Here is a 15420-nt window from a genome sequence, read left to right as displayed (position 1 = left end):
AAGATAACGGATGCACTCGCTGTGGATGGAAAACAGGTTTTATGGGGAAGGTTCTGGATACGAAGGAATGAAAATGTGTGCAATTTGTGATCCCCGGTTTTGGTGATATCTTAAATAGGCCATGCTTATGGGTAATCTAGTATTGGAAGGAATGGAAGAGGGGGATTGTGCTTCCCCATTATGCCGAAGTGTAAAGTATTTTGGGCAGCAAATGGTCTAGGACGGTAGAAGCCATTTGTAGCTTTAACTATAAGTTATATATGTTTGTTGCTATAAGCACTTTTTGTATACGGGTTGGGACACCCCTAAAGTGTCCCAGTTTTAATTAAATTAATTCTTTGCTGATATAAAAAAGTATTCAATAGATTGATGCTTTTTTTTATTGAAAATAGGAATTCGATATGATCTAATGTTTTTTTTCTGAGTCCAATCTTATTAAATGACCTAATTTTAACTTTGGGAATCACCATGTGTGTATGTTTGTATTCGTTGGGTCAAAGTGGAATTTTGTTCAAACCATGAAACAGACGTTTAATCCAAAATCATGAGTCATTGATTGGGTTAAAGGTGGTTTAGCTCGTGTAAGGAGGTGACAGATGTTATGTGTCATCATCATTATCTTCAGCTTTGTTATAATTACTTGATTTTCATACTCTTCTAACACTGTGAGTTCATACTGTTCTAACACACTGTGAGTCGATAAAAATACATTAATGACATTGGAATCACGGTGGAAGTTGCAAAGAGGGTATTTAAGGAAAATATATATGTGTGTGGGGACGCCCTTTTATGCTTTCTTTGTTACCTGTTTTTCTCTCTTTTCTTCTTAAAAATCCTCCTCCACTCTTACACATTCATGTATCATTTGCATTCACTTTTAGCATGCATGCATTTCTAGGCTGTTTCATCAACCTCCATAATTTCTCTAAGCAAAAAATCATTTTCTCCTTAAAAAATAAATTCTATATTTTATGATTTAGAAATGTATTTTTTTAATAAAATAAAAATACCTTTCAAATTATTCAATCCAAAATATATATATATATATATATATATATTTAAAAGTATATAATTCAGATATACAATGAATGTCATAATGTTTGATGCATTTAGCCGCTCCAATCTTTTTACAATTCACGTGCGATAGTACATGAAGGCCCCCAATTTGTATGGACAGCTTTTTCCTGCACCTCGAGGATTTTTTGGGGCACCTCCATAAATTTAAAAATACCAAAACCGTTCTTAAGAAAGATAAAAATGAAAGTATTGTTTTATATTTTGTCGACGAGTGAAAAAAAAAGTGTTTATTGTGGTGGTGGGATGCAGTATCACGCTTGGCTGCCGTGCTTCCTCCACCCGAGAACCCATCCGAGATCGTTTTTAGCTCAACATGTATGGGTATCTCACGCGGTGGCTCCCTCAGAATCGCTTCCCCTGTCGTTCTCTATCGTTGACTTCGAGTTAATTTTTCAAGAGACCTTCCTTCAAAAGCTTGGCCAATTGGTAGCCTAAGGCCATGCACCGTTTGGTACCATGCCCGAATTCTTTGTGAAACTCACACCAGATGTCTTTCCTTCCTCCCAAATTCCTATCAGCCTTTTGGGGAAACTTCAACTTCTCGGCTACTGCGGGTATAGCTATCAATTCCTTGTACGATATGCGGAATTTGGGGCGGATCTCTTCCTCTTTGTCTCTTTCTTTGGACTTTCCTTTCCGATAAGGGTATTTTCTTGCTTTTGCCTTCTTCTCGGCTGAGGTTTCGTTAACCCTCATAGGCCGAGGAGCCTTTCTTGGCTCTCTCGGTTTAGCCAACCGAGAATGCGAACCATTATTCCTAGCTAACACGCTTCTTCAGTATTGATGTGAGTGACTCCTCTTCGCCCAATTTCAGAAAAGGTTTCGGCTGGGTTCCTTATAAGGGAGTCACAAAACGACCCCGAAGCGACCCCTTGCTCGAAAGCAGACACCATGACATTTTCGTCGCGGGTCCGAAGTGTTACAATGAGATCCCAGAACTGATTCAGGTAATCTTTCACGTCTCCCCTTCCCTTTGTCGCACATTGAAGACATCATACAACACCGGGGGTTTGACCCGGTTTGCATGAAACTGTTCTCGGAATAGCTTGGCGAACTGGGCAAAATAGGAAATATGTCCATCTGGCAGTCGTTGAACCACTGTATGGTCGTGCCTGTGAAGGTACCCATGAACATCTTGCATCGCACTACGTCTGAGCCACCCGAGATTATCATCTGAGCATTGAACGCAGTGAGGTGACTTTCGGGGTCTTCCACCCCCGTCAAGGTAATCTTGGGTGCCACATAGTGCGCGGACACTAGCTCGTCCATGATAGCCTGCGAGAAAGGTTCGGGACAGTCTCTCTCAGGCGGGTTCGCCTCTCGTTGTCCCGGAATACATCGGTCTCGTCGCAAATCCTTATTGGTTTTGCGTAGCTCTTCTTAGAGTGCCGTGATGGTCTCCATAAGTTGTTGCAATGTGGCAGCCTCGCCTGTACCTTCTTGTACCACTGGTACTTGCCTTGCGTTCCTCATCTTCGTTTACAAGCTTGAACAAAGTGTGGATAGGATCAGGTTTTAGCGGGCCCCACGGTAGGCACCAAATGTTCTTGCCGGTTGATTGCGTCGCTGGTTGATTAGATTGGCCTCTTCTGGAATTAGAATCACGTCTCCTTGTTGCGCAAAAATAGGGCTCCGTTGAGACAGAGGGCGCCCTACCTATTGATTACACTCCGACGATCAAGTTAGCTAGGGCTCACCAAAAGTAACAATTTAGTTCAATGTGCAAAAACAGCGTACCTTTTCCTAGAGACTTACTCTCCTTTTATCGATGTATATGCCACATGGAACCATTCTCCTGGAGATAAGTAAATCTTAACTGAAAATATTCCAGCACGTTAAAGTAACAGAAAAACCACCTGTCACGGGTACCAATGATCTTCAGGTGCAAAATAGTAGGCCAATATTTTGTTATCAATGCATCTCCCTATCTACTTAGGGTTAATAACAATGTGCCACGTGTAACAAATATGCAACAGAAACATGCAATAGATACGTAACAGAGAAAATATTCCACATACTAACAATAGTAACAAGGTTATATCTGTTAGAATGCATGACTTTAAACTAGAGGGGGGGTGAATGGTTTAAAGAGGGTTTTCACAAACTTTTTAGTCTAGAATGAAATTCCTTTAAGAAAACTTGATTCATAATTCAGTTTGTCAAAAACACAAAGCAATTTAGCACAGCACCAGAAAAACAATCGGTTGTTTCGTAGAAACAATCGGTTGTTTATACCAGTTCACAAATATAAACTGAAATTAAAGAGTTCAAGGGATAGAGAGATTGCACACACAGGTTTATACTGGTTCACTCTTAAACCAAGAGCTACATCCAGTCTTCCCAGAAACCACTGGGGAATCCACTAAGTAACCAAACCTAGATTACTTACAACACCACCAAAGAAGTGACCTTGATCCCCTCAAGACACACACTTCCTTTGGCTCAGCATAAACACCACCAAGAATGCTGATCTTGACAACCTCAAGAGCACACAACACTTCTCAGCTTCACACACAGAGTTTTCACAAAGTACAAAAGGATTACACTTGTTACAGAAAGATCTGAAATCAATACAAGTTGAAAATCCTATTCCACACTCTCTTGATCAAAGCAATCTCAAAGTAATCTTCAACTCTTCAAAAGCAAAATCAGTGAAAAACTCAAATTTGTTTTTCTTTGATTAAATCTCAGATCTTGTTTGTTACATAATCTGAACAAACTATTTATTGCTTTCAAAGACTGGTCAAAGCATTTAAAACTGGAGCGTATTCAGTTATAAAATCATTTAAAGCTTAGTCAAAGCACAAAACAGTTTTCTGTTATGGTCCCAAAACAAACAATCGGTTGAATGCTCGAATCAATCGGTTGTTTTGGTTTGACAGCAAGTCAACCATCAAAAACAGTTTTCAACCTTTCTCAAAACACCTAAGTATAAAACAATCGATTGATTCGACAAAACAACAGGTTGTTTTTCACTTAGTTTGAAAAACACTTTCAATTAAAAGGTTTAAGAATGCCTAAGCTTTGGATTCAATCAAGAGTGGATTTACACAGATAATCTACCCCAGATCCTATTCTAAAACACCTTATCAACAACAAGCACATCCAGCCTTCCATCAAACTTCAAAGGATTTGGATTCTTCAAAGCTTGAACACACTTGATTCAACAATATCTACCACACAAATATATGTTTTAAACGGGTTCATCAATGAAATTACTTTGCGTACCCATCATGCGCCCTGGGTCGCTCTGGGCCCAACCTGACCAAGGTCATCGGTACAGGTTTACTTAGGCCCAGTTACCGAGCAGGCCTCTCGCGACGCAAAAAGAACCGAGCATACGAAAATACTACCGAGAACTGAGCACTGGTCAGTACAAGTCAATTCTGAAATCCCTAACATATGCCAAAGTAACATCATATTGCCTTGTGATTCGAAAACCGATTCACTCATTATTTAGTTGGGTCCAGGCCTATCACCCTACAACAATCAAAATAAATAAATGCATGTTAAAATTATAATTACAATTTTTTAATTTTATTTTTAATCTAATATAATTCTTACATATATCTCAATAATCAATTAAAACCTCAAAGTGATTATTCTTTGAAATATTCAAAAAATTTATTTACATATATCTCAATTATTACTTTAAATCCTGATATTTATGAAAGGGTATTACTTAATTTGTTTCACACGATTAAAATTAAATAAATAAAATCTTTAATCAACCCAAAAATGAAATATTAATTGATTTATTAAGAATTTGACCACATGAAACTATAAGTAGGCCCTTTGAGTGTGAAGAGTTCTTAAAACATATAAGATGATTGTAGATATATTTAATTGATCTAAGATATGCTTTCTAGCCTTCTTACATATAAAATATTTGATTTAATTATCTTATTTGTCCTTATATTTGGGGTCAATATTCAATTTAGTACAGTGATTTTTAAAAAATCAATTTGGGTCCTATGTTTTTTAAAACGTATCCAAATTGGTCATTTCCGTTAAGTTCCAACGTACAACGTCATATGTTACTTATATGGCAGAAATGTGTTAATGTGGCGGAGAGAGTGTGTTTATGGGACCGAGAGAGATGTTTATGTGGGGAGAGAGAGGTGAGATTGAGAGTTATTATTATTAATAATAATAATAATAACAATAATAATAACAAAAATAACAACAACAACAACAACAACAACAACAACAATAATAATAATAATAATAATAATAATAATAATAATAATAATAATAATAATAATAATAACTCTCAATCTCATTTCTTTCTTCACATACACATTTCTTTATGTCACATAAACACTCTTTCTGCCACATAAGTAACACTTGACACCTAAGGTGGGACTTAACGAAAAAAATCAAGTTAAATATATTTTAAAAAACAAAATGATCAAATTGATTTTTTTAGAAAACCACGGTACTAAATTGAATATTAACCAAAAATATAAGAAGGAATAAGATATTAACCACAAATATAAAAACGAATAAAGTAATTAAATCAAAATATTTCTCTGCCAACTTTTCCCATTCTCAAATCAATTGGAAACCTCACAACTCGTTTACCATCTTCTCCCCAAGAAAACTTGAATTTTTGAACTACATCCTCCCCAAGAAGCTCCACTCCCTTCCCCTTAGCCGTCTGATATGCTGACCATGATTTTATGTAAGTAAATAAATCATCCAAATTCATCAAAGTCTCTGTCACAAACTCAAAGGGTCCTGTGTGATCAGCACCCTCCACAGGTTCAAATGGAAAATCAATTCTTCTATAAAGCTTATGAATCAATTTTCCTGCAGGGTTCCAATAAGGGCCTACCTCACTGGAATAGAATTCATCAAGGACTGTGTCTACTTCATCACAAACTCTTGGCAAATAGTAGCACCATGCAGCAATCACTCCATGAGGCTTCTTCAGCACCCATTTCACTTGTCGGTACAAGGTTGGCATGTCAAACCAGTGCAGGGATTGGGCCATGGTTACAAGGTCTACGCTTCCCTCAGATGCCACCATTTCTTCAAGTTCAGCCATTGACATGATTGGAGGAGTGTGTTGGTATCTCACGTTACAAATCTTCACTGCAAATTCAAGTTGCTTGGCACTAGCATCCGTCGCTATCACCTTCTCGTATATCACACTTAACTGAAATGAAACATAAAATTTACTTTCGATACATGTGTTTGTCGAAATTGAGAAAGAAATGTTGATGGAAGTGGAAAGTGAAGAATTGACAGAGAGGGAAAGTGAAGAAAAATAAGGAGAAGAAAGTGAAGATACAGATTTGGCAGCCTGGCCACTTCCAGTGCCAACATCCCAAGCAAGGTTGTGAGAGGGAGTCTTTGAAGCAATGAATTGGAAGAGCTGTGGAGGATAACTTGGTCTTGCATCTGCATATTCTTTTGCCTGCTTCACAAATAGATCTGCCATTTCTCTTTTATCTTAGCTTTCCAATTTCTTCTCAATAATACTCTTGCGTTTCTGTGTATACAAAGATAAATATATAAATAAATACATAAGAGTGAAAGTGAAAAAAAAGGACTATTACCGATAAAAATAGATGACATTCAGATATTTTGTTTTTTAAACATTGCAATGATCTCTTGGAATTAAAAGAGAGAGATAAATAGTTGCATCGAATGAAAAAATCATTATTTTCACACCAGAAACTATAAAGTAAAACAATTACATAAATAACACTTAAATATATTTTAAAAAAACGAACCATACTAAATAAAACAATTACCCTCGGATATGAATTTATCATACATATTAAAAATGGTAAAATTAAAATAAGAACACGAAAAAAAATATTATGTCCTACCCGGCTAGGCTTATTAATAAGTTTCAACATAAATTTGTTCCTAGTTTTTTTTTATCGGCAAGAAAAAATAAATTAATATGAACCACTTTAGGGTAACTCAACCCTTATAATCATAACACAACAGTTCCTCAAAACCCCTTCTAACCTACCTTATCCTTATAACCTTAAAACAACAAACACCCTAGCTAGAGGAATAAACCTTGCATAAGCTCACTTAATTGAAAACATACCAGCCATAGGATCAATGCACCACTCAAAATAAGTAAAACAAGCAGAATCAAATTTAGATGTTACCCAAGACCAAACCTTTAATTGAGCTAAGGTAAACATTTTTGAATGATCGATCACTCCACCTTAAAAAATATGTTTATTCCTGTGCTTCCAGATTTCATTTACTACTGCAATCCAAACGCTACTCCAAACAACTTTAACCTGGGCAGATGCATTTAACAAATTATTGCAAGAAGTGAGAAACTAGATCAACATGATCAACCGACATAATCCCCAACCATGTAAAACACCGTTTCCAGACAAGTCCAACAATCCTGCATTCAAAAACCAAATGATTTGTCGACTCCACTTCCATTCTGCAAAAGCTACAGAGGTTGCTATCAACCGAAACCCCACGCCTTTCCAAGTTAACTTTTGTAGCAACTGAATTAAACAACACCCTCCAAGCAGTAAACTGGGCTGAAGGCAAAACATAAGACTTCCAAAGGGATACAAACAGACTATCTCCCTCGTAGGGGCCTCTTAATTTAGCATAGGCAGACTTTACTGAAAACCCACTATCTTTACCTACCTTCCAAACCCAGCTATCTTCAATACTCAAGACCGGGGCCTTTCCATGCACCTCTTGTAACAGCTGGGCTTCTTGACTATTTTCCCAATCAAAAAGACCTCTCCTCCAGACTAACTTCCACTCCCAACTATCGTTAACCCACTCCCCGCAAGACTCTAAATTCCCTTCTTTATTACCACATAAAGAATACAGTCTTGGGAATTTACTTTTCAAATCTTCGTTGCCCACCCAAACATCTTTCCAGAACAAGATATCCTTCCCGTTTCCCACTCTCCACTCACAACATCTCAAAGGTTCTATCCCATTCCTCCACCCCCGCCCCCCTCCCAAATCCCTCCACCAGTTGGAATCCTTAGCATTACTCCTTTGATCTTGCAAGATTCTCCAACCTCCGTATTTAGAGTCGAGAATTTCCTTCCAGAAACCACCCTTCTCAGTCTCCAGATGCCAAATCCATTTTCCCAGGCAGAGCCACATTGAAAAGCCTTAAGTTCAAAATACCAAGACCGCCAGCTTCTCTCGGCTTGCAAGCCTTTTTCCACGAAACCCAGCCTATTTTCCTTCCTTCTGAACCCCAACCCCACAAAAACCTTCTCTGAATTTTTTCAATCTCCTTTAGCACAGCAGAAGGCAACTTATACATAGATAAATAGAAAAGTGGGATAGAAGAAAGAACCGACTTAATGAGATAAACTCTCCCGGCCAACGAAAGAAATCTACCTTTCCATCTTCCCAACCTATTTTTAACTCTTTCAAGCACTCCGTCTCAAAACGAGACTCGCTTGTGGCTCCCCCCACAAGCAACCCCAAGTATTTAAAAGGGGTTTTCATCACTTCGCAATTAAGGATTGTAGCAAATTGTTGAATCACAGTGTGGTCAACCCCCACCCCTCCAATTCTACTCTTCGAAAAGTTGACCTTCAAACCAAAGGCTAATTCAAAACAGTGCAGAATGACTTTCAAATTGCAAACAAATTTAAAGTTAGCTTCACAAAGAAACAGAGTATCATCCGCATATTGAAGCATATTTACCTTAACCTTTTGTACCCCAACCTCTAGACTCTCCACCAGATTCTTCTCTACAGCTTTCCTTACAACACCTGCCAATCCTTCCGCCACAATAAGAAACAAAAAAGGCGCAAGAGGGTCGCCTTGACATAAACCCCTCTTAGGGTAAAACTCCGAAGTAGGACTCCCATTTACAAGCACTGACACAGAGGAAGACTCTAAACATGATTTAATCCATTTGATCCATCTTTCGCAGAAGCCTAACCTTCCAAGCATGTAATATAAAAACTCTCAACTTACAGAGTCATCTTGTTTGGAGTCCACTTACAGAGGCATGCCTTTTCGTAGTCCACTTTAAAGTAAACGCAACTCTTCTTCCTCCGCTTCACCTCCTCTAAAACCTCATTAGCCACGAGGACACTATCCAATAAGCCCCTTCCTTCCAGGAAAACAGATTGCCTAATATCAATCAACTTACTTATCACCTTCTTCATCCTAAGAGACAAAACCTTTGAAACGATTTTGTATAAACAACCTACCAGAGAGATAGGTCTGAAGTCACTTAGCTGCTGCGGGTTGTCAATCTTGGGCACCAAATAGATGAAAGACGCATTTGACCCTCTGGGTCAACTGCCTCTATCTACAAACTCGTTCACAGCCTTCAGAATATCCTCTTTTAAAATCCCCCAACAAAACTTTAAAAAGCCAAAGTTAAATCCGTCGGGACCAGGACTCTTCGAGCTTTCACAACTCCATACTGCAAATTTAACTTCTTCTTCAGATATATCTTCAACCAACATTCTATTCTCCTCCCCAGAAACTGAGTTAAACTGGACATTATCCAACCTGACAGGAACCCCGTCAACTCCATCAAATCGAGATTTAAAAAAACTCCTAACCTTATCCTTAACCACCTTTTTATCATCACACCATAGACCGTCCACAAAAACTCCATTTAAACCATTTCGTGTCCTCCTCCACTTGACAACCGAATGGAAAAAGCTTGTATTAAGGTCTCCATGTTCCAACCACTGATGTTGGGCTTTCTGCCTCAAAATGGCTTCTTGCTTAAAGAGAAACCGACTATGATCTGCCAGCAGCAACCGCCTCTCCTCCCTTAAAAAATAAAAAAATTGTGTAAAAAAATTTTGTGATACATAATTAAAAATATTTATTTTAAAAAATGATACATTAAGTTGTTTAAAAATATCAAATAAAATTATGTAAATATTTGTTTAATAATTTTGTTGGTTTATGTAACAATTTAATTGTTAATGTTTTTTACTTATCTAAATTGTTTTTAATAAAGTAGTAAACAAAATGAGTTAATAATAACAAATTAGTTGTAATAATACAAAAACACTAATTGATTTAGAAATATGAAGTAAAATAATGTGATTAAATTTGTAAATATATATGGTTCTTTTATTAAATATGGTAATAGTGATTTGAATTATTTTAAAAAAATTAGAATGTATTTATTAATTTGTGCAAATTGTAGTTAGAAAAAAATTGTAAATAAAATAAAAATACGATTTATAGATTAATTAAAAGAACATGTAGGACAATAACGTTATTGCTACATGATAACGAAGAAATCATTGTGGGAGATTATATGATAGGATTATTGGTTTATCCATCAGAATAGGTTCGCTTTTCGTATTTGTCTCACAAAATGTAGGTTAGGTTGACTCGCTTTACATAATATATGGATTAATTTTATTACTCTATCTCGTTTAATGCTTTATTTGGATTAAAGAGTGGAAATAAGGGAGTGAATTTGAGATTATTTGAAAAGAAAGTGTAAAGAAAGTTTGGATGTTTGGATTAAGGTAAATAAAATGGAAAGTGTGGGAAAAGTTTATGACAGTTTGTGAGTTATATGATGGATATGATTGAAGTTGTATTTTTTTTAATTGATAAAAATGTAAATTTACAAATTTATCCTTATATTTAAAAATTGTTAAAAAATAATTTTATTTATTTATTTATTTATAAATTATAATTATTTTTAATTAAAATTTACTTAAATATTTATAATTATAAATATATGATAATAACTTATTTTTATATTAAATTAAATTATTATTTTTATCTTTACTTTTTTAATTAATAATTATTATATAAATTTATTTCTTTATTATTAAAAAATAAATTTATTATTATTATTTATATTTATAATTTATTACATATATAATATAATTAATTATGTTATTTTATAATAATTATTTTTTATAATTTAATTATATTTTTTATATTTAAATTGTAATTGTACTTTAAATAAAAATTTGAATTTAAAATAAAAAAAATAAAAAAAGTAAATTAAAATTAATTAATTAAATAAATATATATACAACAATGCGAAGAAAGTTTAGAACGCCTAACATTTTTCGCATTCTATTATATTTTATTGTTTTGATTTCTGTGTTTTCTACGGAAACAGTAGAATTTATTTTTTCTTCGCTTTTCTTCGTTTCAATACAAACGAGGTCTAAGGGTTGGTTCGCATATTAACGGGTTAGTCTTAATAAAAGAAAATTAAAAATTAATAAAAATAATTTTTTAAATAGAAATTTTGAATAAATTTAATTCTTTCTTTTATTTAGATGCATTAGGTAAATTGTCTCACAATATTATTCCCACGATGCATTATAAGATGTGAGTAAAAATTTCAGAATGTGAAATATGAGGCTACATGAAAAAAATATAGAGGTGTAAAAAGAAAACTCTAGATTTTTATGTTATGCGGGTCATGTGGACCAACCCGTTTCACTCAATACTTGACCCTCGTGGACTACAGATTATGTGGAGCAGATATAAGTAAACCAACAGGTTGGAATAGACTGTCCGTCTCACATTTGTTTTAGCAAACCGCGGAGCAGTCCACACAGCCTATCTCTCTTTATCATCCCTATATAGGATAATCTTCTTCTTTTTCTTATTATGGTTATTGTTAGTCTTGTTGGATAAAAATGTTAGCGATATTTTGACAACTCCAAATGAGTTGCTCCAGTATACAACCGCCCACATGACAAAAAAATATATATTTTATTTCCGTTGTGGCATCCAGGAAATTTTTTTGAAAATATTTTAATTTTTGGTGTTTAGGTTAGATTGTAAAATTAGATTAAAAGAATTGGGGCTTAATACATTGTCTACACTTCATGCCCAGATCCAAGGAAACTTTTTCTGGAAGTAAGTGTTCGTGTTAGTGGAGGGTTGGCATGAGGTGGGGAGAAAGTGAGATAAATCAGATTTTTAGAGGTCATGAGTGTAGGATAATGTCAAATAACTACAAAATTCACTCAGTTTAGAGGGTGACACTCAGTTTAGAGGATAAGAGTATATGGTGATCCTATTAAAAATATGTAGAGGATGACAGTATATGGTGATCTATTAAAAATATGTAGTAACACATATTGCACTTCTTGCACAAACCCAATTTTTTTAACCTAATTTCGCAATATAACCTACACACCAAAATTTTAAATCTTTTCAAAATATTTTTATAAACCATACAACAAAAATAAAATGGAAAATGTTGGTTGAACAACCGCTTATCTCATTGCTCCAGTGTACAACTGCCCAGGTGGCAAAAAAACAAATATTAAATTGTTGTTGCGGGCCCACAAATTTTTTTTGAAAAGGTTTAATCTTTGGTTCAAATTTCCATTAGGGTTACGATAGTCTCCCTCTTTCAATTTCTTCTTCTTTTGGTGGTTGAACTCTCCCTCTTTCAATTTCTTCTTCTTTTTGGTCCCGTGGTTCACCAGTGCATCGTTCCATCTTTGAATTTCTTCTTCGCAAAGGTCTCGTGGTTCTCCAGTGCACCGTTCCCTCTTGCAGTTTGTTGTTGTATTGGTTTCCTGTGTCGTGGTTCCGTGGTCTTGTTCTTCGTTGCCTTCGTCGACCGGTGTTTGCTCGGTGGACGCCCTCCATCTCTTTTCACAGTGGTTAGGTGATAAAGGTAATATATTTTTTATTCAATGGATTATGAAGTGAAACATTGTTGTTGTGTGATTTTGATGATGTTGTGTGATTTTGATGTTGTTGTAGAACCTATTTTGATTCAATTTTAGTTTGAGTTTCGTGTTGAAGGAAGTTTGAAGCTTTTCTTCCTTGAATGTTGAACTGTTGGTATTGTTGTTATTACTAGACACATTGATATAAAATTGATAAATTTTTTTCACAGTGATGAAGTTAGAGCATATAAATTGTATGTTCTAATCGTTAAACAAACGAGTTTGGTAATTGTTGGTTTAGGGTTTAGTAGGAATATGTGGTTGGGGTGGGCATGATGTGGGCAGAAAGTGCGTTAGATAAGATTTTTAGAGTCCATCAGCTTATTGAGTGTGATTGTATAAGTTGGGAGACCATGAACATTTGGCATGTGCTCCATTTCCTACATCTATTGCATGTTGAGCTTTGAGGCTGTTGTTAGTAGAGGATAATTGTTTGAAACACTTTGCAGGCAAGACTAATGGCCAATGTAAAAATATAATTCCAAAAGTCCAAATTAAAACAACTTCATACAACTAGATTAATTGAAAATAGAACACGATAGGGTAACCTCATCATAAAAACTACACGCAAATTACTTATTACCCCAACTCTGTGTTGTGCACAGATATGTATTAGGTCTTTCATGCTGTTGACAACCTCCGAAATTTGTCAAGCATTGTAGCATGTAATATATTGGTTGAGAAAATACAAAGCATAACAAATCAAAGGTTTTCTTTATTGTACTCAACATTTGACATACACTTTCAGGTATAATTTAATACCATACCTGCAAACATCTCACATATGTTTCAAAAAAACCCAAGTCATTAAGCAATTGCAACTCCAAAATCTGTGGAAGCTGGTGCCATGCTGTCAATACCCTGATGCAAAATAAACATTACATTAAGCTTTGAAGCTTGAGTCCAGTGTCATTGTAATTGTTTGTTACCTAGATGTGACATAGACTGTACTAAGCAGTAGATACTTTTTAACCAATCATTGTTATAAAATGCTGAAAAACAGAGTGTGGTTGACAAAAGGGAATGAGAATATGAATTTGTAATCTATATTTAAGAAATTACCATGAGATGCTCTTAATTTTGTATAGCATGATTGTAAAAATATGAATGTGTGACTTTGCATCTCTGTATGTATAAAACATGTTATTTCTGTGAAGTAGGGCAGTAGAGTGCAACCAAACATGCCCATGGGGTAAAATGTCATACTACAATAAGATCTTTTTGTTTCCAATTTTACAGTTAATGATTTCCAACAATACTTTTTTTCCTGTGATTTTGGCCCTGGTTATATACAGTTGGATAGCCGTTCAATAAACCCAATAAATATGAAGAAACATAGTTTGCACCATATCCTTTCTGTTGAGTTGTTGTTATCCATGTATGTAGAGTTGTTTTTATCCATCTATATACCGAAATCACAGTATGCAGCATGAGTGTAAGGCAGTATCCAGTGATCACAAATTCACTCAATGGGTTTGTTGTATGTGGTGACCCTAGTAGGAATATGTGGTGATCACATTAGACTTCCTGCACAGTCCCTTTGCAAACTTATTCTGGAAATGTGAAGTGCGTGTTGGTGTTGGTTTGGGTGGGCATGATGTTGGCAGAAAATGTGTTAGATCAGATTTTAGAGTCCATGAGTGTAAGACAGTGTCCAGTGATCACAAATTCACTCAACTTAGGGCATTGTTGTATGTGGTGATCTTAGTAGGAATATGTGGTGACCACATTATAGTTCTTGCACAGTCCTTGTGCAAACTTATTATGTAAATGTGAAGAACGTGTTAGTGTTGGTTGGGCATGATGTGTGCAAAAAGTGTGTTATATCAGGTTTTGAGAGTCCATGAGTGTATGGTAGCGTCCAGTGATAAAAAATTCACTCAACTTAGAGGATTGCAGTATGTGATGACCCAAGTAGGAAGATGTCGTGACCCGCATTAGACTTCTTGTATACACCAAGTGCAAACTTGTTCTGGAAATGTGAAGTGCGTGTTGGTTGGGGTGGGCATTACGTGGGAAGAAAGTGTGTTAGATTAGGTCTTTAGAGGGCATGAGTGCAAGACAGTGTCAAGTGAGCAATTATTCACTCAACTTAGAGGATTGCAGTATGTGATGACCCAAGTAGAAACATCTGGTGACCCACATTAGACTTCCTGTACAGACCCAGTGCAAACTTATTCTGGAAATGTGAAGTCCGTGTTGGTTGAGGTGGGCATGATGCGGGCAGAAAGTGAGTTAGATCAGGTTTTGAGAGTCCATGAGTGAAGGGCAGTGTCCACTGATGACAAATTCACTCAACTTAGAAGATTGCAGTATGTGGTGACCCAAGTAGTAACATGTGGTGACCCACATTAGACTTCCTGTACACACCAATGCAAATTTATTATGGAAATGTGAAGTGTGTGTTGGTTGGGGTGGATAGTCCCCCCATCAAGGTAGTCAAACAAAAACTTCCTATACAGCCAAACGGGTTAGTATCGAAATGAAAACTTTTGTTATTTTTATGCATATTCATATGTAAATATTTTTATGTGCTTTTCTTTATGTAGTTATGATTGTTGAGTATTGGTTTTGAAATATATTGAGCTATGGAATGGTATGGTTGACTATGACGGGAAGACGATGCCTGAATACAATAGCATACGTATTTGTTCCCTTCATTAGTAGAGTA

At 35.6% G+C, this 15420-nt stretch overlaps 1 protein-coding gene across 1 annotated transcript; it reads right to left on the bottom strand.

Moving 5' to 3' along the window:
* Window positions 1-5412: 5412 nt before the first annotated feature.
* LOC137813975 (uncharacterized) lies at window positions 5413-6603 on the bottom strand. The gene is made up of 2 exons (XM_068616482.1): window positions 6374-6603; window positions 5413-6238 (listed from the first exon to the last, which is right to left on the bottom strand). The coding sequence occupies exons 1-2, from the start codon at window positions 6521-6523 to the stop codon at window positions 5597-5599; spliced, it is 792 nt and encodes a 263-aa protein (XP_068472583.1). The 5' UTR covers window positions 6524-6603; the 3' UTR covers window positions 5413-5596.
* Between the last annotated feature and the right edge of the window lie 8817 nt (window positions 6604-15420).

The sequence above is a fragment of the Phaseolus vulgaris genome, chromosome 1 (genome assembly GCF_000499845.2).
Source record: "Phaseolus vulgaris cultivar G19833 chromosome 1, P. vulgaris v2.0, whole genome shotgun sequence".
In the NCBI taxonomy this organism is placed as follows: Eukaryota; Viridiplantae; Streptophyta; class Magnoliopsida; order Fabales; family Fabaceae; genus Phaseolus; species Phaseolus vulgaris.
This window is presented reverse-complemented; position numbering and strand designations above follow the sequence as displayed.

What these genes read in the sequence shown, in the direction of transcription:
- LOC137813975 (XM_068616482.1), bottom strand. Translation starts at nt 6,523, where the DNA reads ATGGCAGATCTATTTGTGAAGCAGGCAAAAGAATATGCAGATGCAAGA. An exon ending in GTGGCCAGGCTGCCAAATCT is followed by an intron (nt 6,239 to 6,373) that starts GTATCTTCACTT and finishes GTTTCATTTCAG; the next exon opens with TTAAGTGTGATATACGAGAA.